General features: G+C 42.1%; 2 protein-coding genes across 2 annotated transcripts; both read right to left on the reverse strand.

Moving 5' to 3' along the window:
• Nucleotides 1-1,913: 1,913 nt before the first annotated feature.
• ppp1r27b (protein phosphatase 1, regulatory subunit 27b) lies at nucleotides 1,914-3,239 on the reverse strand. The gene is made up of 3 exons (XM_084929948.1): nucleotides 2,939-3,239; nucleotides 2,686-2,836; nucleotides 1,914-2,470 (listed from the first exon to the last, which is right to left on the reverse strand). The coding sequence occupies exons 1-3, from the start codon at nucleotides 3,162-3,164 to the stop codon at nucleotides 2,347-2,349; spliced, it is 501 nt and encodes a 166-aa protein (XP_084786074.1). The 5' UTR covers nucleotides 3,165-3,239; the 3' UTR covers nucleotides 1,914-2,346.
• Nucleotides 3,240-5,815: 2,576 nt separating this feature from the next.
• Nucleotides 5,816-22,202, reverse strand: p4hb (prolyl 4-hydroxylase, beta polypeptide). Its single transcript, XM_084930263.1, has 11 exons — nucleotides 21,870-22,202; nucleotides 19,175-19,381; nucleotides 15,299-15,432; nucleotides 14,983-15,120; nucleotides 12,354-12,458; nucleotides 12,125-12,250; nucleotides 11,315-11,515; nucleotides 10,923-11,043; nucleotides 9,618-9,799; nucleotides 8,237-8,350; nucleotides 5,816-7,324 (listed from the first exon to the last, which is right to left on the reverse strand). The coding sequence occupies exons 1-11, from the start codon at nucleotides 22,006-22,008 to the stop codon at nucleotides 7,253-7,255; spliced, it is 1,539 nt and encodes a 512-aa protein (XP_084786389.1). The 5' UTR covers nucleotides 22,009-22,202; the 3' UTR covers nucleotides 5,816-7,252.
• Between the last annotated feature and the right edge of the window lie 1,953 nt (nucleotides 22,203-24,155).

A 24,155-nucleotide genomic window follows, 5' to 3' on the forward strand; every position in this document is an offset into this window, starting at 1 on the left:
TCTTTGTCTTTGCTAGGATGGATTTCAGCAATGCTGCGGATGCTGCCCCTGACCAGATCCAGGTCCACCTCAGCGACAGGGACTTGGATAACGAGTCCCTACATACCCCACCGGAAAATCCATTCTCTGAGTTCAGTGATGCAGCGGAGCAGCTCGACCCCAACCGTCATCCTGAGACCCAGTTTTAATGATTTAGTGATGAGTACAGTGGAGCAGTGCATGTGGTACAAAAGCCCTTTGATCTGTGTAAAAATGGAATAGATGAGTCTTGTTAAATATTCTCAGCTGTATATACTTCTATTAAATTTATGTAACAAGCTGTTGAAAGTTATTGAAATGTATTTAATTTCGATTGATGGAGTAAATCTAGTTATTATTTGGATTAGAATAAAATTCATATAATCACTTTTGGCCTCATTTTCATGTCAGTCCTCTGCTGGTGCAAACGTCTCTAAAAATCCAAATGCAGTCTGAAATTATGTTGAATTTTGTGTTTATGCATTACGAACATCATACACGTGTTAGAAAACAATCACTGGCAGAGAGGGAGGCTGATACTGGACAGCAGAAACTGGTCAGAATCTTTCAACAGGAGAGAACACAAAAACAATGCTGTAATATTAGACCCACACCGGTCTTTCTCGTCCATATTTTGAAATATTTAGCAGTTCGGTGACTCATATTAATATATCCCTTAATCTTTTCCTATTTATTTTGGCCATAGTTTGAGTGAATATCTGACTTTATGGATGATAACCTGTTTGTTTATGTGTCTGCATGTTTCCACATACATCTCTGTATTCGGCTTTTATTCTAACTATGAAGCACTTGGGTTTTGAAAAGTGCTTTACAAATAAAGTTATTATTATGTCAAAGCAGCTACAGTTCTAACATTATGCCTTACCACAAACCAAAAAGGTGAAAAAACAAAAACTAGTTGAAGTATTAGTGGTGTCCCTCAACTCACCTGTGCTCAATAAACGGAATGAGAAAAAAAGAAAAGTCAAAAGATTATGGCCAAAAATTTGAACAAGTTAAAAAAAAAATCTTAATCTTCAGGCTGCAGAGACACAAAGATTTCAACAGAACAATTACCGGTTCCCTCAACACGGGGAAAGCTAAGCACATGCATTATTTCTCTATCCTCTCAGGGCATCTCACAGGAAGTGCAAAGTCAGGGTAGAGTAGCCACAAGAGACTGAAACCCAAAACAAAACGGACACTAAAATAGAGCAGATACACTGAAGACACTGCGCTGTCACTGAGGAAACACAATATTTTCAGGTCAGTGCCAGTCACCTGGGTCAAATTTAGGACCAACATACTGACTGTAAGAAATAGATCTACAGTAAGTCCTCATTAAAACCACAGTAAGTGGCAGTGTTGAGGGCATACGTCCAGAATACCTCTTTCATTTTGTCCCACCAGTTAGCTGACCTGAGGCTGCTGTGGCTGAAACGCTCCCAGGATGTGCTTCCATAGTTGGCCATAAGTTTCCTATATGAATGATCCTTCACCTCTGACCTCTGTAAACAGTGCTGAGATAAGGTTTGTGGGCTCAGTCATTCATTTTGATTTATTATAAATTAACCTTATATTTTTAATATTCATACCAACATGGGGAAGCAAAATGCTCATCTCGACGCTTTAAAATGGGATCGACTGGAGCCAGCCTCAAGTGGTCACTGGAGGTACTGCAGTTTTTGGCACAAGAGGCTATGATGGCTTTTTGCGGTTTTCCTCTGTGATCGATTAGTTTGATGTCAAGACGCAAATGCAGCATTGACATATGTTCATGTGAAACATGAGACAGAGGTTTTTTCACGTTAAGCAGGGAAATGACGGCAAAGTCAGACAAACTGATAAACTTTATTTAAAAAAATAAGTATAAAAAGTCATACAAAAGACTATAAAGAGAACATTTAACTCACAATAATCAAAAAGGCACAAGTAACCAACTTGATAAGCTGCACACTGCACACACTGCAGCCTGTTTGGTTTTGTTAGTTCAAAACTTTCAACAGGCAGAAGTCGTAAAGTTCCTACCAAACAAAATCCAAAGATTCATTTCGTTCACAGCATTTAAAAAAAAGATCTGAAGCCCTGACAGGAAACAACAAATCTGTGCTGCTGGAGTTTTAGGTGGAGTCCTCCTTCCAGCGAACATCGACTCCACTCAGAGGGCATCCAGACCAGCTCTGTCAGCCCTCCTTCCACCAGACCTCTGCAGTCCTGGATCAAAGTTGAGGCACCTCACAGAGTCAGGATCCTGGACCGACGTGGCTTTGCCTAACCATTCCTGCAGAGCAAACGGTTTTCAGGGTTTAAAAGCTGCTTCAGGGAGTTTCAGTCGTTGGCAGCTAGCCCGAAAAGCTCCAGCAGCTCCTTGTTGTCCTCATCGATGAGATCAGCCGGCTTCTCCCCGCAGTCGTTCTCCAGCTCGGGGTCGGTACCCAGGGAGAGAAGATAGCTGAAAGAAAGATAAACCGTCGTCAGTGAAAAAGATCACCATGCTTCGGTGTCTGGGAGCGTGACCTTCTACATCTGTGGAGCCACTGTAAACATGATGTCAGCCTCCTCCAGCTGGCTCACTGCGATTCGTGTGGCTTCCTTGGATTTGCATTGCACACAATCTTCCCTTACACTAAACTTTTTAACTATAAAGGAGAAAGTCTCGAGGCTCACCGTGCGATGTCTGGGAAGCCATCACTGCAGGCCATGTGCAGAGGGGTCCATCCCTCCTCGTCTCTCTGGTGGATATCTGCTCCATACTGGACCAGGAGCTTCACACACTCCAGGTTCCCAGACAGGACGGCCTCGTGGATTGCAGCCATGCCTGCTCAGAGAGGAAAGCAGGACACAGTTAGCGCACTGAATAAAGTCTGAGAAGAAACATTTCTACTAGTGTAACTGAGCATTTCATTCGCGTGGCTCTCACCGGAGTGGTAAATGGTGTCGAGCGTCACTCTCTGGGCTCGGATGAAGCGTCCAATCCTTTCTAGCTCACCCTGTCGCACATAGTCCTGGAAAAGGATGTCATTGGGGAAGTGGACACTTCGGATTGGCTTCAGAGAAGCAGCGCCTTTGCAGGTGATTGGGATGTCCTGGATGCAAGGTTTGATTCCCAAGGTCTGGGATGCAGGGCAGTGATAGTATTTCATCATGGTCTCTGCAGAAGTTTTCAAAAGCGGCAACTAGAAAAAGATCAGTCGGTCTGTTCTCAGTGTGGCTCTCTTGCTTTCTAGTGAAGAGTTCCTCTGAAAGCCCGGCCTCCCCGTGGGTCTTTTTATACTCTGTCGGGCTATTTTAGGATGCAACACCTCACAGATCCAGTGGCGAGATTTGGAAGATGAGTAGTCCCTCTGGCAGGCCTTCCCACTGGCCTGTCACAAGCTTCACGTCTCCAGACATTACAGTCAGTAACCCTTACCTCTGCTGTCACCCCCACATGCCCAGATGCTGTTCACTTAAAGATAGCGGTGACATCTTGCCAGCTGAGTGGGAGGGGATGGGAGAAGATGGAGGCTTCTAGTAAACACCAGGCTGTGTTGGTGGGGGGGGTCGTCACAGAGGGGTAAGGTTGCTGGCATGTGGAGGCTGTTGACCAGTAACTGCCTGACACAAACAGTCAAGAAAGGACGACTGCCATCATGGTCATCATTATGTGTAACACAGGATGGGTAACTTCCAGATTACTGAGGTTTGCATCATCCTCTTTATCAGTAAGGCAGCACCGTCTTCCTCAGACTCCTTAAATGTGAAGATTTTCTTCATTTCACTTTAAGCTGTTTTTGTCTTTCGAGCTGTGCGATGCTAAAATACAGATGGATGAATTGCCTTGAAGTTTTGTTCAATGATAATCTCCAGATGAAAAATGTAAACACATTTGTGAAGTCCTCTGACTCCACCTCTTTTAAATTTGTTGTTTAAAAAAAATGTTTCTCATCAAGTTTGGTATTGAGCCTGTGGCGGCTCCTGGTATCATGTAGAGTGACAGGGAAACACTCAGTGCATTATGGGAAAGGCCCAGCAGCCTTTACCTATTGCAGAACAACTAAGGGATGGTCACCTGATACAGCCTTAACTACAAGCTTGATAAAAAAGGAAAATTTTAAGCCAAATCTTAAAAGTACAGCCTGAAAACTGAAGGTGATACACTGATTATTTAAGACCTTGCATGCAAAGACAAAAAGATTTTAAGTTCTGGTTTTAACAAGAAGCCAATGAAGAGAAGCTAATATGGGTAAAGTAAGTAATAATAAATAAGATGAAGTAAGCATCTCTGCTTAGACAGCCTCCCCTGTGACTTGAATAAATGATGGCATGGATGAAAAGTGAATGCATAGAGAAATAAAGCAGAATAAAAAAAGGCTTTCTGCAATAAAGAAAAGTCTGATGTGAGCCTTTTTTCCTGTCTGGCCTTCGCTCACTGACTGACTCATGGGCGTGTTACAGGATTCAGTGATTCATCATCAGATGGTGAGAATGAGACTGAGTGGCTGTGTGCCTGATCATTTTTTAACCACAAAAATTCATCCAGGGGACTTTACATCTGCTAAACATGCACCGTCCTGTGTTCACAGCATAGTTTAATCAGTCATTTAAAAAGTTTAGAAACTGAACATCGATGAACAGGTCCGCGGCTCTCACCGAGGGGGGAAAAAATCACACACTGGGTTTTTTTTTGACTAGTTATTTGTTTAACCACTTAGTATGGAGCTTTGAGACCTTCACGGTGGAATAAGACAAACCAGGAGACAACCCAGCCTCTGGAGAATAATTAACCGAGCCACATTTTAGGACTGAGAAACTCCTCGCTCCAGTTTCGCAGGCCTCAGTTTGCTGACTGAAAGGCTGCACTGGGAGGGGCAGAGGGCTTGGACTGTTGACCCCACTGCTGACCCTCCAGTATGCTGGCTACGTGCCGGAAAGCGGCACAAACACCAGTCAACGGGCATATTAGCAGCCCTGTGAGGCTGTACTGCATGTTCAGCTGATCTGTGAACACACAAACAGCTGAAGACGTGTGCACACGATGCATTTCGACTTTGCTGGGATTTAATTTTAACTTTAAATACCATAAACAATATATGTAGGGTAGTTTTTATTTATTACAGCATTTCAATGAACTACATATCTGTCTGTGCTATTGATGCGATTCCAGCATCCCAGTTTGGTCCAAAGTTACTTCAGTAATACCTGAAACAAAAAAAAACAAAAACATGCTGTTCACTGAAATCAAAAACTATATTTTAGAAAAATAGAAACTGAAAAAAAAAAAAATATTGTACTACTATAAGAGGTTGAAAAAGTGTTATAGTTTTAGTCTCTGAGGACACTGACATTTTTGAGTGTTGGCTTTGAGACTGTGGCTTTATCAGGACTCTGCCTCCTTCATTAATTCATGTTTTAAACCTGTGACATAAAAGACTAAAAAACACAAATCTGTAAAAGCTAAAGCTACAGTTGTAACCTATAGATTCAACAAAAATGAATTTTTGGTCATTTTTTGCACTTATTAATATAACTAAATTTATTATAGATCCTTCTGTCTTCCAGGTCTTTATTTTTGCTTCATTTTATTTTTAATAAATCCCATTTTGATTTTGAATACTCCATATGGGCTTAAATTTATAATCATTTACTTTTGAGATGAGTTTTTTCCAGATTGAACATTATCTACCGTATACAGTTGGAGGGGTAGCTCTCATTTAGTTCATGTTTGAAATAAATCGGTAGTCTGTAGTTTCAGTAACAAATAAAATACAAAAAAAAAAAAAAAAAAAAAAAAAAAAAAAAGCATGAGGCATTTCATTTTTACATTTTTTTTTTAATTTATTTATTGGCCACCATTTCACGTTTTCCACATTAATTTGGATATGATGGAATGCTTCGTTAGGATTCCCCCTCCCACACCACCATCGCTGTTCAGCTGACATCACCTCGCTCTACTCAAGCTTCCCCTCCCTGCCCCACACTCACGCACACACGCGCACACACACAAACACACTGAGGCAAAGTAAGGGTGCTGCGTAGAGCCAAAAGGGATGCAGGAGGTACAGTATGGGTGAGGGGTGGGGCTGTTCCAACTGTTCCCTCCCCGCTTCAGATATCAGACACGTCTCTCAGACCGACCCGACCAGTAAACTTAACCAATCTCTGTTTGCTGTAGTAAACACATGAATCTCTGATTAGGCATGAATGCAGTGCAACCCATCAGAATCCCCCATACTCCCACCCACCAGGTCTGAGAGCGTCCACACGGGCCAACTCTGCCCCAACCGGGCCAAACTGGCAACAGCTGGGCACAATGGTAGATTTTTTAATAAAAAAAAAAGGATGACAAGTCCTATATAATAAAAAAAACTCAAAGTGAAAGCAATTAAATAAAATACGATTTTCCCCAAAAAGTTAACTTTGTTCCATTTAGAATAGAGTCAGTAGCCGCGCTGAAACGAGGAGACAGAACCGAAGGATTTGGGAATGAAGAAATGACAGACCCCCCCCCCACTGAAAGAAAGAAAATAATTGGTCTCGGCTACAGATGGGGGGCTCTTTGTGCTACACCATGGGGGTTATTTTAGTGAAAACATCTACAGGATGGCCCCTTTTCCCCTGAGAGATCAGTCCTTACAAACCCGTCACACAAACCTGTGGTCCTATCAGAGGGAGAAGAACACTGGCAGCAGCCCGCCACCCCCCCCTTACATACAAACATAGGTTACAACGCTCGATTTGCTGATACCCACACTGAACAAATGAACAGCAACGACTCTTTAAAAAGGAGGGGGGCGTGTGGAAAAACAAACATTTTGAAAACTTGGATCTCAATGCCATTTTTTTTTTCTTTCTTACATTTGGTTCAAAATATACAAGGCAGACAGCTGATGTGGAGCTTTGCAGACAAGGCATTGAGGTCTCCCACAGGAAATGGTGCACTGTTCCACAGGGTCCCGCCAGGTGGGACAAGACCAGTCTGAGCCAGAGGTTGGGAGGTTGCAGATGTGACAGGCAAGGGGGGAGGTTTAAAAAAAAAAAAAAAAAAAAAAAAAGCCCTGCCATGCCAATGATGGACTGACTAGCTGGCGGGCTGTTATCAGGCCAGCTTACTGACTGACTGAGAGGCAGTTAAAGGGGAATAATGAATGTTCACAGGACAGGGAAGGTCCACAAAGAAGTGAAGGTGGTGATGGTGACTGTTTGGGAGGGTTAGGGCGGGACTCGTCTCCTCTCTCTCCGTTTCTGCCGACGTTTACAACTCATCGTGTCCGTCGTCGTCAGTGCCGTCCTCACTATCGGAGTCGTCCTCCACGTCTTCCAAATCCTGCAGAGCAGAGAACAAGGGTTAGAGATTCAACAAAGTCCAGTTTACTCTGTACCACAGAGGGTTTATAGCTTAAATATAAACTGTCAACATAAACCACTCAACGACATTAAAGGAACGCTTTTATTGAAAAATGCTGATATCTACTGATACAGTCAAAGTAAAGTAAGACTTTGCTTATTGAGACAACTCAACAAATCCTGCTGGTGCGGCAACAAACTACCGAAAATAACCCCCGATGTCACCCTGAATCCCTTCATCACTAAACAAGACCTTGAGTCAACACCATCAGAAACGCAGCTCGCCATTTTGATGACATCTCTGCTTTACAGGGCATTTCTTGTGTCTAGTCTGAGGACAGGTGTGGTGAGGAGAGGTGTGGGATATGTGAAGATGCTAATGGTGACTGCTACGCTGCACGTGCTGCTTTTTCCTGGAGGCTCAGGTCTCCAGGCGAAGCCCAGTAAACAGCGACAACAGCTGCAGGAGGCATTAGAAGACTGGGCTGCAATTAGACTTGTGTGAAGGGGGTGGCGTGGTGGCAACAGTGGAGTGGGAAGGTGTCAGGAGAAAGTCTCCCATGCTAACGTGCACGCCAGGGAACACAGGGAAGTACGGTAGAGTATGACTGCATACATCGAGTTTCAGAAACTTCACCAAAGTCTTTATTTAAGTATTTGAATCCATAGATGTCGTAATTCTGGCTTTTATCCAGAAAATTTAAACATACATTTTGATCAGCTGCTTACATCTGGGCAAGAAAACAGCTTTGCCTCAAACCTGCACCCAGACATCAGATTATTTGGACATCTACATCCGTGAAAGCTCAAAACGCGATACCGGCGAGCATCTAATCGATGAGGTTCAACGGTGACCACAAGAGTGCCGTCTGTGCAGTTCAGAGGATCTCACCTCAGGTTCCAGGTCATCGTCATCATCTCCTGCGGGGGCACCGCCTTCTTTGCCGCCACTCTCCAGGAACTTGGTGAAGCCCTCAAGTGTTCTCTCCCCATTGTAGTCGATCACCTGCAGATGAGACGTCATTTCAGAAAGAAAACCAAGAAAGGAAGAGTCTCCTCTCACTGACGTGCATACTAATCCTCATCCAAAAGACTTATTTCCTTTTGGAAAACACTACTAAATAAAATTGGAAATAAAATCTTGTGCACTGAAAACATAAATTTGACATAAATTTGTTCAAAGTTAAAAACTTTTCCATGTTTGTTTCTGAGAAATGCACACAAAGCATTTAATTGCAAACACTGAGTAGATTTGCTTTATTATTTTATAATGTCCAAAGCTGCTCTATATGCAGGACAAAAGTAAAAAAGACAGACGGTCAACTTTTAGAAAACCAGCAAATTTATTTTAGCATTTTAAATCAGACATAATCATGTCTGTCATTGCAGCCACCTCCAGACTCCTCTGCATGCTTCCACTAATCGGTGTCACAGGCTAATCTGCAGACTTATTATGGGGTGACCCTGGTATATAGCACTCATTTAGGATTCCTGAGAGAAAGTGGCACGAGCATGCCTGGCCAAGAAAGCGCAAGGCATGTGCAGGTCATCTTAAAGTGAGTGAAGCCATCGAGCAGGAATGCTCCAGAACCGCACACCAACATAATGCTGCAGAAACTTTCAGGAGTGGGCTCATGTTTCTGCACAAGGTTAACGCTGCTAAATCAGGAGGCAGTAATAGCACTGAGGTGACCCCAATAGCAATGATTTCAGATTCCAAGAACATAGCAAAGACATAAATAAGATTAGTGTGAGGGTGGAAATGGCTTCTCTCCGGCTCAGTGATCAGACAAAGGAGTTTCAGTCGTAACATGCCAACCGTTATTAAAACTGGTGTGGCGTTCGGGCCAGCGGGAATTATTTTCTAATGTTTATTAAAAAGTATTAGTATTTGTAGTCATTTGTTTTTAACTTTGATTCATCAGCTTTGGCTCATTTTCTGTGAAAAACAAAATAACCTTTATAGTGACCTATTAAAAAGTGGTGTTTGGATCTACTGGACAGACGGGACATGAAGATGTGGAGGTGCTGTAATCCCTCCTCCTGGCCTCATTTTTTAACCCAAATGTGAACATAAATCCCAAATTCAACATCGTTCGTTACTCAGACTGAAACTATTGACCGACAAATAGGCCAGTAGCTGTCCTGACCACAGTTTTACTGAGGTCACAGATCAAGGAAGGCCAGGTTTCATTTCCTTCTCTAAACTCAGAATGTCCACGTCAGCCATCTCCATCTTTTACATACAGTCTGTTAAAGCTGTCAGCACTCACCTTGCGCTCTTCTCCTGCAGGGAAGAACTTCAAAGTGGGGAAACTGTGGACTTTGACAGCCTCAATCTCATTGGCTGTGGAGTCCATTTTGGCTACAATAGTGTCAGCGCTGTCCTTGTACTTCTCTCCCAGCTTCTCCCAGATTGGAGCCAGCTGTTTGCAGTGTCCACACCACGGTGCATCTAAATCACCACAAAGATTATTAAAAGAAAACCAGAATTTTAATGGTGAATAATTTTTGATAAAAACAGTAACAGCCGTCAGCTCAGGGAAAACAATGTAACTTTTACAAAACGGGTTAAAAATGACACCCCAGGATAGAGTAAACAGCATCAGCACACTGATGCTTACCAGCTACGGTGGACATAAAGTAGCAGCTGACAAAATCCTTTCTGAAGCCACCACAGGTTGCGTTTGAGTTGGGTTTGCGTGTCTGCAGCTATGTGCTGGAAGCCCGTCAATAGTGGATTCAATATCTAAGCTAACTTTAGCTGGTGTTGTTCACTGGGAGCAGAAAAGGCCCTGAGGTTACCTCTAACAGCCTGTGGACTGATTTTAAGGCCTTTCACCAAAGAGAGTCAAGGAAAGTTTCATTTTGTTAAAAGGTGTAAACTGCTCAGACACTAGCAGACATGTTTGCACTTATTTGTTTAGCATTTATTTGAAACCTCAAAATGTAATTCTATACTGCAGAAAGAAACTTTTTACTCAATATGCATAGAATATTTTTCTTTTTATCTTAGTGAGTAAAATTCAGTTTGAAACGCTTTACAGTATAAAGCTAGAAACAAGTAACCACAGAGTGTGCATGCCATGTGCAGCCTCGGCTTCATGACCTGGGTCTATCCTTTGGCTGGCTAGAAAACGCATCACCTGTCAGGGAATATGGGGCCTTTCCTGATGTTCATACCTCAACATAAACCAGATATGGAAAAAATGCTCCAAAAATAGTGCAAATCTGGACAAGGATCACTAACAAACAATCCTTCAGCTAAATTTAACCAGAGCTTTTCAGCATCAAGTGTCTGGTAGCAAATTAATTTGCAGAGAGCGTGCATGAGTGAGCCTCGAGAATGAGCAGGTATCTGGCTTAGCTTGGGCAAAGCAAGACGATTTGAGTTTCAGACAAGGGGCTTTGCCAAATCTCACACCCAAGAGAGTTACTGCAAAAATACCCCATCGCCCCAACAGGTGAACCCCCCCCCGACCTGCTTGCCCCACTTCTGATTTAAGGATATGGGAGATAAACACGCTGCACCACAAAATAAAAATGGTTGAAATGCAGAAAGAAGGGAAAGCTCTTACAGAATTCCACAAAGACGTTCTTGGAGGGATTGAAGGCAACCTCCTCAAAGTTTTTGCCGACCAAAACCTTGACAGGGTTTTTGTCCCAGTCTTTAGGGATGTCCTGGCTCATGAGGTGGGGCTGTGAGAAACAGACAATCACTTCTTTAAAAAGCGAACTGTGGTTTGGAGAGAGTATTTAAAGCACATTCCTACAGGCAAGGATCACACAGATACATTATGGCATTAAGCGGATTAAGGCTGTAATTGCTTGTAAGATTCCAAAAAGATGTTTGCACTCTGGATGTGGTCATGCAATCGCCTTCACTATGTGATTTATGGAGACTGTAAAGTCCAAAATTAACATTTCTTGTGGCCAGAACATAAAGTCTATGTATAGCGGTGTCCCTCACCTTGAGTTTGCCCTCAGTGAACAGTTTGCAGAACTCAGTGATGCTTTCTGCAGTGATGGCGTCGCTCTCTGGCTTGTACTTGGTCATCTCGTCCTCCAGAGTGATGAGGCGGATGGCAGGGCACTCCTCTTTCTTCAGGCCGAAGAACTCCAGGATTCGCTGGTTGTCGTCAATGTCACTGTCGATGAAGATGAACAGGATCTGGACAGAAGAGAGGGCGGAGTCAGTGAATGATTTTACTCAAAATAGCCCTCCTGATGCGTGCGTCAGGGTGTATACAGGTACAAAGAGCCAAGTTTAAGAAGTGTGATTAAATGTTTGCCAACTTTGGATGTTTACTGGAGAAAAAACAAAAAACACCTTCAAAAAGAAACGTTTTTCACCATCTTTACCAACAACACATGTGTCTGCTTGGCTGAAAATACATTTTCAATAAAGCGTTTTCCTTGAGGTCTCCATATAAAAACACCCAAAATCACATGTTCCTTCATTGCAGGTCACTGATGGCTGGCTCCCTTCTGCTGGACACTGAGTGCTGCACCTTATTTTCTAGCATGATGGAGAATACCCACTCTTCCGATTGAGTGATGTGTATCAACTCTCAAAATTGCTTGTCCATGTGATTAGAGATAACCTCTAGGTTGGCTAATATAGCCAGCCACCTATTGACATTTGTAAACATCTATAATGTCCTTTATGGGCAATAACTGCAGACTTTCTGGAAAATCCCACATCTCAATCCCAAAAGAAAAACCACACTGCTCTCTTGATGGTACAATTTTGCACTTTACAGTGACAGCTTTGCCGTACCTGACCCTTGAATCCCTCTGCGGCCTTCTTAAACTGGTCCATTTTGTCCTGGAAGTCTGAGGCAGCTTTGGGCAGGAACATGAGGATGTGGGACTTGATGTCTCCGCCGAAGATTTTAGGGGCAGTCTGGAGAAAACAGTTTGACACGTGAGGAAAACATCTGGAGTGCGGACAGCATTATGGTGTGAGAAAAAGGGATCTAAACGGTGTGAGCAGCCCCATCGATTACCTGCTCGGTGAACTCAATGACCAGGGGCAGCTGGTTGGCCTTGACAAAGGACAGAAGCACTTCTTTGGTCAGCTCACCATCGAAGGTATTGCGTCCCTCATCAAACTGCAAAGGAAACATTATAGTTGCAAATATTACCCACCTGGTGTCACATCTAGTCTGCCTGTGAACACCGGACATAGATTTCCCAGACAAAGCACTTTAAAGTCGCCCAGTAACCCCCAGCAGACCGAAGACTTTTATCGGTTGTTAAGAATAGCAGTGGTGCAGCTGTGCCAGGCAGCTCTTACTGGCACAATAGCAGAGATGAAATTTGGCCTGTTGCGTACTGCCAGCCTGAATGGCACTGAAACTTAAGCTCCAAAATCCTCGGTCAAATAAACAAGTGAAAGACTCCCAGCTGTTTATTAAAACCGAGCCCCTGCTTTGGGAGCGTTTGCTTAAGAGCTGCCCACATGTCCGCGATGTTTGTGCCAGTATGAAGTTACCAACAGGTTTCAGAGGCCAGAAAATGGCACGAGGAGGAATAAGCACTTGTACATGTGCCAGATCACCCAACACCCTAAGGGCCGAACACTTATGTTGTGAAGTTGCTTCATGCTGCAGCAACAAGGACTGCATGAAATTGTTTTTTATTACAGATCACCTCCCAACTATCAAACACAAGGACAGAGCTGTCTGTTATTAATTTATTAAGTACACACCAATGTCAGAAATATGCCAGTAGCTGTCCTGCAGTGCGTGGACACACACGTGCAGTGTCACAGTTTAAGGTTAGGTTTGAAAATACAGTTATTGTGTTTGCAAGATTACTTTCCATCTATCAAGAGATAAAGCTGCTTTCCTGTCTCTGCTGACAGCATAAAGCTATGAAAAACTCAACATGCCATTGGTTTAGAAACCTGAAGCTTCAGATAATGTTTCCAACAACATTAAAACTGAAGCGTTCTAGTTAATTAGTAACACTTTGCTCCGAGTGTTCATATTTTTTAGAGGTGGCTCTAAATACTGACAAACTGGCAGCACTCGCAGGGCAAAATGTTTGACACCAGCCAAATTCATCCCCCCCCCCCTTTATGGCATTTAAAAAAAACAAAAAACAGAGTGGTACACTTCTTAAAAATAATCACGCTTGATGCGGTTTAAAGTTTTGGGTGCGATCACTACGATTAACCGGTGTGATTAAGCTGCCTGCTCGCCCTCAACTCGATTATTCTGTCATCAAACCGGATCTCGGCACCTTGTTTGTGTTAACATTGTTTGCTGCAGCAGTTTAAGTTTGTGCTTTACTTCTTCTCTGTTACATTCGGCACTCGTTAGCAGGCATCTGTGCACCTGTGTTGTACCATCACAATTTACAGATGCAGCTATCTAACTGAGCTTCCTAGTGTCAGCTGTTTGTCATTTCAGCCGCCTTTGGCTCCAAAAAACTAACATGGCAGCAACCACTGCACCAAGTTTTAGTCCAGAAACCAACGCAAGGCATCACAGCAGCTTTTAAATTTGAGTCGAGTTTCCAGGATTTGCTCATAGTTCAGATTTTGCTGTGTGAAAATGTTTAGGTTTCTTGAGTTTCACTGTTGATCACTGCTCAGGGGAAAAACTCATGTAGACACCAAACATCTGAATAAACACGTTCAACAAAGTTGCCAGGCAGGAGGTGCTGGCACATTTTACCAAACTGACAACCACTAAAACGATATTAACTACATTATTTAGCTTTAGGTACACATTACCGTTTCAGTTTTTTCAAAACTCTAGTTTGTTTTTATTTTAGTGAAAATGTTTTCAAACCCATTTTTTAAATCAAGTAATCTGCCATTGTTTTTACATGTTCTTTAAATTTGAGCTCTTGAATTTCTTATGTAACCGACATGATTTTGAGGTTAACATTGGCATCATGTGAACACGCTTGGCCAATAAAAAATCCACAGACTTTTCGTAACTGATATTTGCATTGTAATTGATATTGTAAATTTTCAGCGGTTTTCATTTCCATAGGTTCCTCGTGTTACATGGTTGCCAACGCACCACTTCTGAAAGATCCTCTGGACTTTGACTCAATCTGATGAATCAACAGGCTGACTGTACTGCAGATAACAAACTGATCTCTGACCAACTGCACATGAGATGGCTGTAGTTAATAACCTCTTGTGTAAATTATAGTGACTTTTATTACCTATACAGGCTTATAGGAAGGCATTCAAATTACATGCATTCATCCTCTGCCTTTAGCCAACGGGAGCTGCTTGGAGGACCGACAGTAACCTAACAACATCCACGACCGTGAGGGCGAGCAAAGTGCACGTCTTAAACGTTCAAGTAGCTCAAACGAGCCAAGTTTAGCACCGGAGAGCGGATACTGTGGGTTCAACAGCATCAAATTACAGAGGTGTGGATCAGAGACACAGCTGTGGCGTCTTCTGCAGCTCCACTGTAAATACTCACACATGGAAGTGTGTTTCACAGGCACAAACAACATATTTACAATGTATTCCGATTACACCTCAGATTGAGTAACAGCTTTAAATGAAGTCAGTAAGAGAACTATGTCTTCGTGATGTCCTGTGAACACAGTTTGTCCACATGTTTGTGTACAAACAGACGCAAGACAATATTTGAGAGTCACCTTCTTGAAGAGGACAACGCTGTCCTTGGACACTTCAAACTTGGAGTAAACGGCATCGCTGGAGGTCTTGGCGAAGGGAATGTCATCTATGGCCTGAGCTGCTTTTTCATAGGCCTGGGCACCAGCAGACTCTGCGTCCTAAAAGAAAAACAGCAATCCTCTGACTGAAACTTGCAGTAGCTTCAACCTCTGTGCTTTGATAGCAACAAGTACAATATATGTATATTTTTAAAGGAAAGGCAGGAATTAGGACTAATCTTCTGCTTTTAGAGATGATACCGTAAACACATTTCAGTTATAGAGATCCGAATCGCACCTTGAAGAATCCGATGACTGCCACCTCATTATCAGCGATCAGAGACTCTGCGTCGGTGACCTCATTCAGGGTGGCGACGGCGGGCCCTGTGCGCTTCTTCAGCCAGTTGACGATGTCATCTGCCTGCCTGCCAGCTGAAACAAAACAGTAATTCAGGCTCTTTAGTTTGGATTTCAATAGAAATAGCTGATCTTGAGTGGGGGGAAAAATGGGTACATGAATATTAATTTGAAAAACCTCCATATGCCTGCCTCTTCTTTGCCCACTTAGTTGAACCCGAGCTGCGAGTCAGAGCAGTGCTACATTTCATTTCATTTAGATGAGCTGTTAGAATATTGTTGAAAGCAGTTTTGTAAGAGCCAAACCGTTACCCAAACACAGTCTAACTTTACCCAGCAACAGTCTTAAACAAAATGAAGCCAACACCAGTGCTAAATACCATCAGTTCCTCTACTGGCCATTAAAGGCTCCATTAATTCCCATAAATGTCCAACTTCACAATACACAAAAAAGGCCCGTCAGTAAAGTTTCAGAAATATCACATTTTCATAAATCTTACATGACACAAATTACCTGGGATCTGTGTCTGTGCAGCGCACCTGTACGTTTTTATGAAGGCAGCTTGTCAACAATGAACACTAGCATCAGCTGATTACGTGGCACTCTACCATCTCAACCAAGCATGATTTTAACATTAAAAAAAACCCCAAAACGTTATTATAAATAAAAATAATATACCGGCAAACAAAATACCAACTTCATTCTTTACATTGCATCCATGCATGTTTTTGTATTGAGGGCATACCCTACAGTCTGTGTATAAAAACACCTGTGCATATTTTATTTAATTTGTCCTTTTTGGCCTGAATTTGTTTTCGTTACAGCAAACCACTCACGTCATCAAGAGTTTTAAGAAAGGTGCAATCTGCATGCTGAACAGGGACAATCACATTTTTAAAGAGTTTATTCTCACAATCTCCTCTTTGTATCCCCAAAACATTAGTAACACTATGCCTAAAAGTTCAGTGCACCAATTAGTTTTAAGTACAAAACTATTTAAAAAGCACCAATGGATCAGGCAGACCTTGAAATTTTTGGGGGGCGTGAGATTGAAGTGAATTTGCACAGCACTTCCTGTGGTCACACGTAACACACGGAGGCAGCCGACTCACTTTATGGGTGTGAACACTTAAGCGCCTTTGCCAGTTAAAATTTTTGCACTTCTGCAATTTCTGAAACCTAACTGCTCTTTACAACTTCAACTCAGGCTCAGTCGTTTCCCCTTTAAGTACCTCAGCAGTTTAATCACCACACAATGATTGAAAAATATAAAACTGTACGCCACGTTTGTGAGGCCGTTAAAACATGTTTACTTTCAGTGGGTTTTACTTAAACTGGACTTAAAAGAGGCTGGACCTGTGATGCAACAGCAGTTTCACTATGAAAACGATGAGGCGATTCAGCACGTAGTCTTTATGCAGCACTTTGAGGTTTCAGGGAGTGCGTGGGAGACGGGAGGCGGCTTTTTTTTTTTTTTTTTAAACTCAGAGTAGTCGTTTCCACAAAAGCACTTCCCAACCTGCTCTCTTCTCCTCCAGCTGAAAACTGAGTCAGGCCAGCAGAGGAGACGTGAAGAAATGCACATACCTCGACCACGTCCCAGAGGCAGCGTGAGGGGAACGTGTGGAGCAAGGCCCGCCCACTGCCCGTCTAATGCAGCCGATTGGCTGGCTCATGTTTAGGCTGCTGTGCAGATCATATTACTTAGGAGTCACTCGGCCCGGCTTCAGCAATTTAATCTAAAACCCTAACCCTGTCATAACATCATTTTTATGACATAATAGTCAGTCACTATCCTGAGACAGAACTTACTTAAGATTACATCATTTCAGAGGCAAGAACACTCCAATTCATCAAAGATCATTGAAGGAGAAAAGTCACAAAGCAGCAATGCACCATCAGCTTAGTATTTTAGCACCAGCTGAGAAACATGATGAATGATGCTAAAATAAATACTATAAAAGTAGATGTGTCGATGTGATTCTTGCTAAAGCTAAAAAATAAATAAATAAAGTGAAAGTCAACAGTTTCTAAAACTACTACAAGCTACTTTCAGGTGCTCCCTTATTCACAGGAGATCGTCACAGCGGGTAACTCTGCACGTTTGGCAGATTTTTACACCGGTGCCCTTCCTGAAGCAACCCCCAGGGGATTGGTGTCTCCTCCCAATACTACAAAGACAAGTATTGTAGAAGTGTAACAAAGGATAAACTTCAGATTTCTCATCAGTTATTCCCAAAGTGTGTAGTTCATATAAATTTCATCATGAGGCAGAAATTAAACTAAAGTGTGAACATTTAGGATATCAGTTTGTGTTGTGCTGTTTCTATTATACTGCACGTAAAACAGGTCGGTGGAATGAACCAAATCTTCATACAGTTTTGTGTATACCAATTTATCTTCTTCACATTTAATTAAAGTGTTCAATTATATATTTATGTTTTTTCTGGTTGTTGACACTTCAGAAAAACTAAAAACAATTGAAATAATAAATCTCTCCACATGAAACTATGATACGACCATCTGGTTTAACCACAGGATGATTAAAATTTACTTTAAGAGTCCGCTGGTACAGATAATAAGGCCTGTGATTCCTGCAGCTTGCCATCCTTTATGAATCAGCTACTGTTAATCAAAGCTGATGTTTCTGCTTAAATATGAAAAATGATCATGTGATGGATGAATCAGGAAGGACATTGTGTAACTGATAAGACTCGATCAGGAAGCTGACGTGGAAGTTTGTCATCATTTCCATAAGTCCATCCTTCCCCGAGCTGACGGGGACCTATGCAAGTAGTTGACTAGATGACTAAACGTTACTGCACTCACTACACTTAAATTATTCTTGTTTTATAAACAGCATGGATGTAGACTTCTTTCTACGAGGGCTCTGGTGATCCTACTCCAGAAATGTTTTAATCCACCGTTCTGTTTTATATTAGGCCGTTTGCGTGTCTTGATTTGGCAGGAATCCTGCTCGTGTGTGTATGCGACACCTGTTCACAGCAATGAAACTTCCTAATTATTTAGCAGATTTTGGCTTTTATTAGCTTGTTTATGCAACATTTCTACTCCTGTACAAAAGATCTGAACTTCCTTGTGTCTGTGTTTTGGTTTGACTGTTAGGAATAATGTTCTTCTGATGTTATCACGTCTGTAAACAAGGACAGGCTACATTTAGCATGGGGGCCACAAACAAGAATACCTGTAAACCCCCAGAAACAGTCACTAATAACTTAATTGGCTTTGACCTCTGAAAAAGTCCCAATGCTTATGTTTGTCATCCTGCTAGAACAGAGGCAGTACAGACACTGGTTTGCATCACAACACTGAGAGATAACCAAAGCAGATTCATGACGGTCATCGAGTACAGACTCACTGCTGAAGGAAACGAGATGCTTTCTCATTTTAATAATCATTTATGCTCGCTGTTATAGTGCGATTAGCCGCTGCAGTATGCTCCTTAATGACACGTGTCGCCCCCAAGGTAATATGTCCCTTTGTATAGTCTGAATCTCTGAACTTTAGTACAGATATAATTTAAAAATGGACACAATCACCTCTGTCTTTAATCCAGCTGCAGCGGCACAAAATGCCAAGTTACAAAGAGAGGGCCACGACCAGCTGAAACGGCAGCTTGACACCGTGTGTATGTGAATAACTCAGCGTTAACAGTTTAAATGCTTTTACTTTTTTTCCCCCCTCCTCCCCTCACTCCTATTTTAATTACTTGGAAATCAGCAGCCAGGAACAACTATGGTCCACCCCAATTTTTAAACTAAAACTTATGAATGAAACGCATCCATCCCCACTCACCTGAGTACTCTTTGGGAGATTCCTTGTCTCCACCCTTGAAGAACTTGATGGTGGGGTATCCCCGGACGCCGTACTCTTGGGCGAGTTCGGTTTCCTCTGTGGCGTCCACTTTAGCCAGGCGGATGTCTGAACTCTCTGCCTTCAGCATGCCAGCAGCCTTGGCATACTCTGGAGCCAGGGCCTTGCAGTGACCGCACCATGGGGCATCTGAGGAAACCACACAGAGAAAGGTTTGTATTGCTACCGAGAATGATATCAGATCATAATGGTGGAAAACAAAAATGTGACAAAGAACAAAAGACCACATGAGAATTTGTATTAATCAGCAAATTAAAAAGCTACATTCATCCAAACTATCCATCGGCCATTTCCGCATCACCTTCTGTCCTTGGGGATGATTGATAAGATTTAATTTGTAGTCAGTTCTGATTATAGGTTCAGTTCTTTAGAGAATATTTTACTGACGCCAGATCTTTTCTGTGGAGCTTAGTTTCTTTTTTTGCCTCAGTGCTTCTGTGATGAAAACTATGTAGAGACTGTAGAAAGTCTACTGAAATAGGACTTGGATTTTCAAAAGCTCAACTGCAATGAGCCTGATGTCTTTTTGCAAAATTGTTCCTGTCAGAAAAAGACAGCAGCACTGATGGAAGTGCTCGAGTGCCTGGAGGCATTCGATCCTGATTGATAGGACACTCCAAAGCGGTTCTGAATTTCCATCCCCATTTCATCTCTTGGCTCCAGCTTCACAAATTTGTACAATTTGATTTTTGCTCAAGGATGGTGTGTGTGAGTGGGATTAAAGTATTTGAGTCTCCCTTTGCTTGGCACAAAGGGATAATAAAGAGGTTTTCCTAAACAATCAATTCTGTTTATCATCATTTAAACAAACATACAAAAAAAACAAACATGGCCAATATAGTGTCCTGTTATTCTATAGTGAAAATATCTGAATGTTTTAGAGCAACTTAAAGTGAAATTAGCAGCTTTCTTAAAGGATGCTTGTACTTTTAATGATTCCCTTGAGGATCCATAATATATCTGTATGTGGATGAGGAGGGTAGGTTGGTGGTTCAATCCCTGACTCCTTCAGTCTGTATATTAAACATCCTTAGACAAGATACAGAAATCAGAGTTAAGACGGTGTGCGAGTGCCTGACTTAGTGTGGCTCATAGTAAAAAATACTTTGAATGCTCAATTAGAAGGCACCATTGAAATATCACTCATTTACCAAAATAAAAAAAAATTATGAAACTGGGAGGTGTGTGTGTGTGTGTGTGGGTGGGGGGGTATTGCAAGAGAAAAACCTTTTCCAACATTAAAGTTGCACATTTAAATGTTTCCAGGATTAAAATAATAATAATAATAATAATAATAATAACTTTAAGACTAAGATCAGATAATCTTAGATTATAAAGACAATTTTGCTGAAAAACAATATCTTGTGTGTGCCTCTCTCCTCTTGTTTCACGTTCAGTCGCGAAGTGTACTTATACACTTGGAACCGATAAACCTGCTTATCAGAAAGGCCACGTCAACTAATGACCTCATCTTTTAAAAACGTATTGACAAAGAACCAAACTTCCTTGTACCACTCAGGTCATTACAAACACATACAGTTGAACTTTTGTGAAGTACACGTCAACCTAGCTCCATGCACACAGAGATCCCGCCCAGCTGAGGAGGACGTGGGCAAACAAAGCCCTTCATCCCTCCCATCCCGAGAGCCGACTAGTCCAATCAGCTGTCACACACTTTGTGAAAGAGGTCAACAATCAGACAAAAGTGAAGCGGGACGGGCCTGCAAAGCCCAAACTAACCAGTTTAATAAGCCAATTCAATCGGGAAATGAATTATCAGGAGGTGCAAGAAAAGCGAAAGCTACCGCATGAAACCGCAACAGCCGATCGAAACCTATCTTGACCCATTTATCTGCTCTCCACCATCCCAGCTTTCCTGCATTTTACAATTTGGCGATTCAAATTAGGGGGAAATTTTGTAATAATAATAATAAAAAACACCTTATTAATAAAAACTCGCTGTATTTCCCCGATTATAAGATACACTAAATACTCAGAACTAACACAGACTTCTCTGACTTCAGAGGAAACTCACTGCATTTTGCTATGTGCACAGCAACTTCCTCAGACACCCCCAAAGGCCCAATTTGAGGCGTGCAAAAGACCCCTTTGTGGCCTTAATAATGCTCTTAAAGCAACAGATGTATCTTAAGTACAGCACTGCACAATTTCTATATAATTCACCAGAGATAAAGCTAATTTAAGGAAATACTATATTCGCACAGATGTTACAAACTGGTTGAGGTTTGCAGAAAATAAATCTGAGGGTCACTGCCAAGTTTTGCCTCCGCGGCAGAGTCCCGTTATACTTCGGTGTTAGCTTGACTAATTTTACCATCACAGCGAGAAAACAGCTCGATGATCAAGGCTCTCTGTTTCATTAAAGGAATAACTACAGCAGCTCTGTAGCTCGGTGAATTACAGTCACGCATGAACGCAAAACCAAACCCAACGTCGGTGAGTTAGCTAACCAGCAGCAACTTATCTCAAGTGTCAAAGTTTAATGCTAACATTATGTCAGGCTTAACTCGGCTAGCTTAGCTCTGCACGAGCTGAGACCGCAGCGGGAGGCTTAGCTTGAGCTGGAGACCTTTTAAAAGCAGTCAGAACCACTTACAGAACTCAACCAGGATGTTGGGGTGAGCCTGGAGAGCCTCGTCGAAGTTACTCTTCTTCAGCACCAGGACATCTTCTTCCTCGGCTATCTCAGCGTTGATGGCCACAGCCAGTGTGCAGAAAATCAGAAACTTCAACATCGTCGCCGTCGAGTTTTCTTCCCTAAAATAGACGAAAGGTTCAGACGAGCTCGGCTACGGCTGGGGTGGAGGAACAGGTGTTAGTTTCAGGTCCGTTTCCCCTCGTTTAAGGTTGGGAGAGTAGCTGGTATTTTGTGTCTACCGCTACTAACGTGGCAGTGCACGCAGAAACCGGAGGGTCAGGCGTAGTGCGCATGCGCCTTTATGAGGCAGAAAGCAGTTCGTGTTGAATTGTGACTGGATCGCAGCGGGCTGCACCTGGAAGTGAAAGAGAGGCGCTCCCTGCACACATCAGTCCGCCGAGAGCAGGAAAACTGGATGGGAAGGTTTTAACTGCCCACACTTTTTTAAACAGGGAAACAAACTCAACTATGTAATCATATTTTATAGATTTACTTTATTAGAGCATATTACAGCGCACGAACCACGAGTACAATATGTGAAATACAGTATAGTGAAACATCGGAATTCACTGAATGCCTTTTCTTTTTTTCGGCTCTTGGCTGTGGGGTGAATATGAGTGTAAACTGATGCAACCAGCTGGGGGTTGGAAACTGGGTGTTTGCAAAGAGGACAGAGCAAAGTCTGAATGACTAACGCTTATCTGCCACACTGATTTTTACATTAACACCTCCATTGCAGCCTGGTTTGACAACAAAACTGAACAAATAAACGGAACTTTCTGTACTCACTCTGGATAATCCCCAGAACGCTGTGTCAATAGTTGGTGAAAGGGAAATCTGGTGGGATGGTGCTACAGAAATCTTTGCAATACACATATTTTAAACCAAATAAAACCAAAACTGCTGTGATGGTGAGATACGGGCATACATGAGAACATTACTTGTGAAAATCAGTCATTTGAGAAAATTTTAGTGTATGTTTTACAACCTTCTTTACTAAGAAGTCAGGACACACTGTAAATGTCAAGAAAAGTGCAATGTGATTATCTGTAAATTATCAAAAGCCCTTTAGTTGATTCAAACCAGATGAAAGACAAATTTTAAAGTGAGAAGTGTTCTTTTTTCAAAAATCATGCTATTTAAAAAAAAATTCCAACAAAACATTTTAAATATGTTATGAGGCATGTTTACCACTGTGTTGCATCACTGCGTTCAGGAACGGATGGACATCAGTTCCTGGAAATTCAAAGCCAAATGTTTTCACATTTTTCAATGCATCCTAATTCATATTTATTGCTCTATAGTTGCAAGCATGCAGTTTAGAACCCAGACACTCTTTTTTATTGAATATGTGCAGAATGAAGTTTTGCATTGTCTTCCTGAAAAGGTGCCATCTAGATGAATGCCATTATATGTGGTTGCAAAACCTGTATGTATTGTTCAGCAGATTTAGTGCCACGTGTACTAATGCACCCTCAGTCACAGATACTGGCTGTTAAACTGTGTGCTAGTAACAAGCTGGATAGTTTATCCTGAGATGAGCTGACATGAGCATTAAAAACAACCTACTGTAGAATAAAATATTAAAATAATTATTGTGACAAAACAAAACAGGCTCAGGAGGTAAAGCATGCGCTATCGAAAAGGAGAAGTAGATAAAAAATAGAAAAAAAAGAAAATGACATAAAAATAACAGCCTAAAGATTGTAGAAATTTGTGTTCACTTTTTTTTAAGTATTAATTTTGTAGTTTTAAATGAGTATTCCTGAAACACTGCTATGATTTCCACCGCAGAATAAAGTGTGTTTTCAGTGCAGTTCTGTCTGAGTGCCTGAACATCATGGCCAGTTAGAAAAGTTAACAGGGAATCTATACGACATTGCCACAATAAACTGGTGAAATTGACATTACAAACCTTTTCCTGAAGTTTTTGTAAGTGCTCCCTGTTGGTAGTCAACATTGGAGTTACATGATTTTTGTCTTAGCAGCACAGATGAGTTCACTAGGAGGAAACATCTGACTCAGAGAAACCGAGAGCAGGAGAGCATAGTTCTGCTCAAAGCCAGGAAGAAGACGCTGGAGTTTGAGCTGGAGGCTCTGAATGACAAGAAGAGCCAGTTGGAGGGTAAACTGAAGGATGTTCGGTTTCGTCTGTCGAATCAGAGGAAAGAGGTGGAGCAGACGAACCAGACCCGAGAGATGCGCATCACTGAAATCACTTTTCATGCGCTCCAAGCAGACATT

The sequence above is a fragment of the Perissodus microlepis genome, chromosome 6, assembly GCF_051167445.1.
Source record: "Perissodus microlepis isolate ML-2025 ecotype Zambia chromosome 6, ASM5116744v1, whole genome shotgun sequence".
NCBI lineage: Eukaryota > Metazoa > Chordata > Actinopteri > Cichliformes > Cichlidae > Perissodus > Perissodus microlepis.

Bases quoted from the DNA above. Each gene is read 5' to 3' on its own strand.
- ppp1r27b (XM_084929948.1), bottom strand. From the start codon at position 3,164: ATGATGAAATACTATCACTGCCCTGCATCCCAGACCTTGGGAATCAAA. The intron at 2,837-2,938 runs GTGAGAGCCACG...CTCTCTGAGCAG, and splicing joins CGACACCATTTACCACTCCG to GCATGGCTGCAATCCACGAG. The intron at 2,471-2,685 runs GTGAGCCTCGAG...TCTTTCTTTCAG, and splicing joins GGCTTCCCAGACATCGCACG to CTATCTTCTCTCCCTGGGTA.
- p4hb (XM_084930263.1), bottom strand. From the start codon at position 22,008: ATGTTGAAGTTTCTGATTTTCTGCACACTGGCTGTGGCCATCAACGCT. The intron at 12,251-12,353 runs GTAATCGATGGG...TGTTTTCTCCAG, and splicing joins TCATTGAGTTCACCGAGCAG to ACTGCCCCTAAAATCTTCGG. The intron at 11,516-12,124 runs GTACGGCAAAGC...TCTTCTGTCCAG, and splicing joins CAGAGGGATTCAAGGGTCAG to ATCCTGTTCATCTTCATCGA.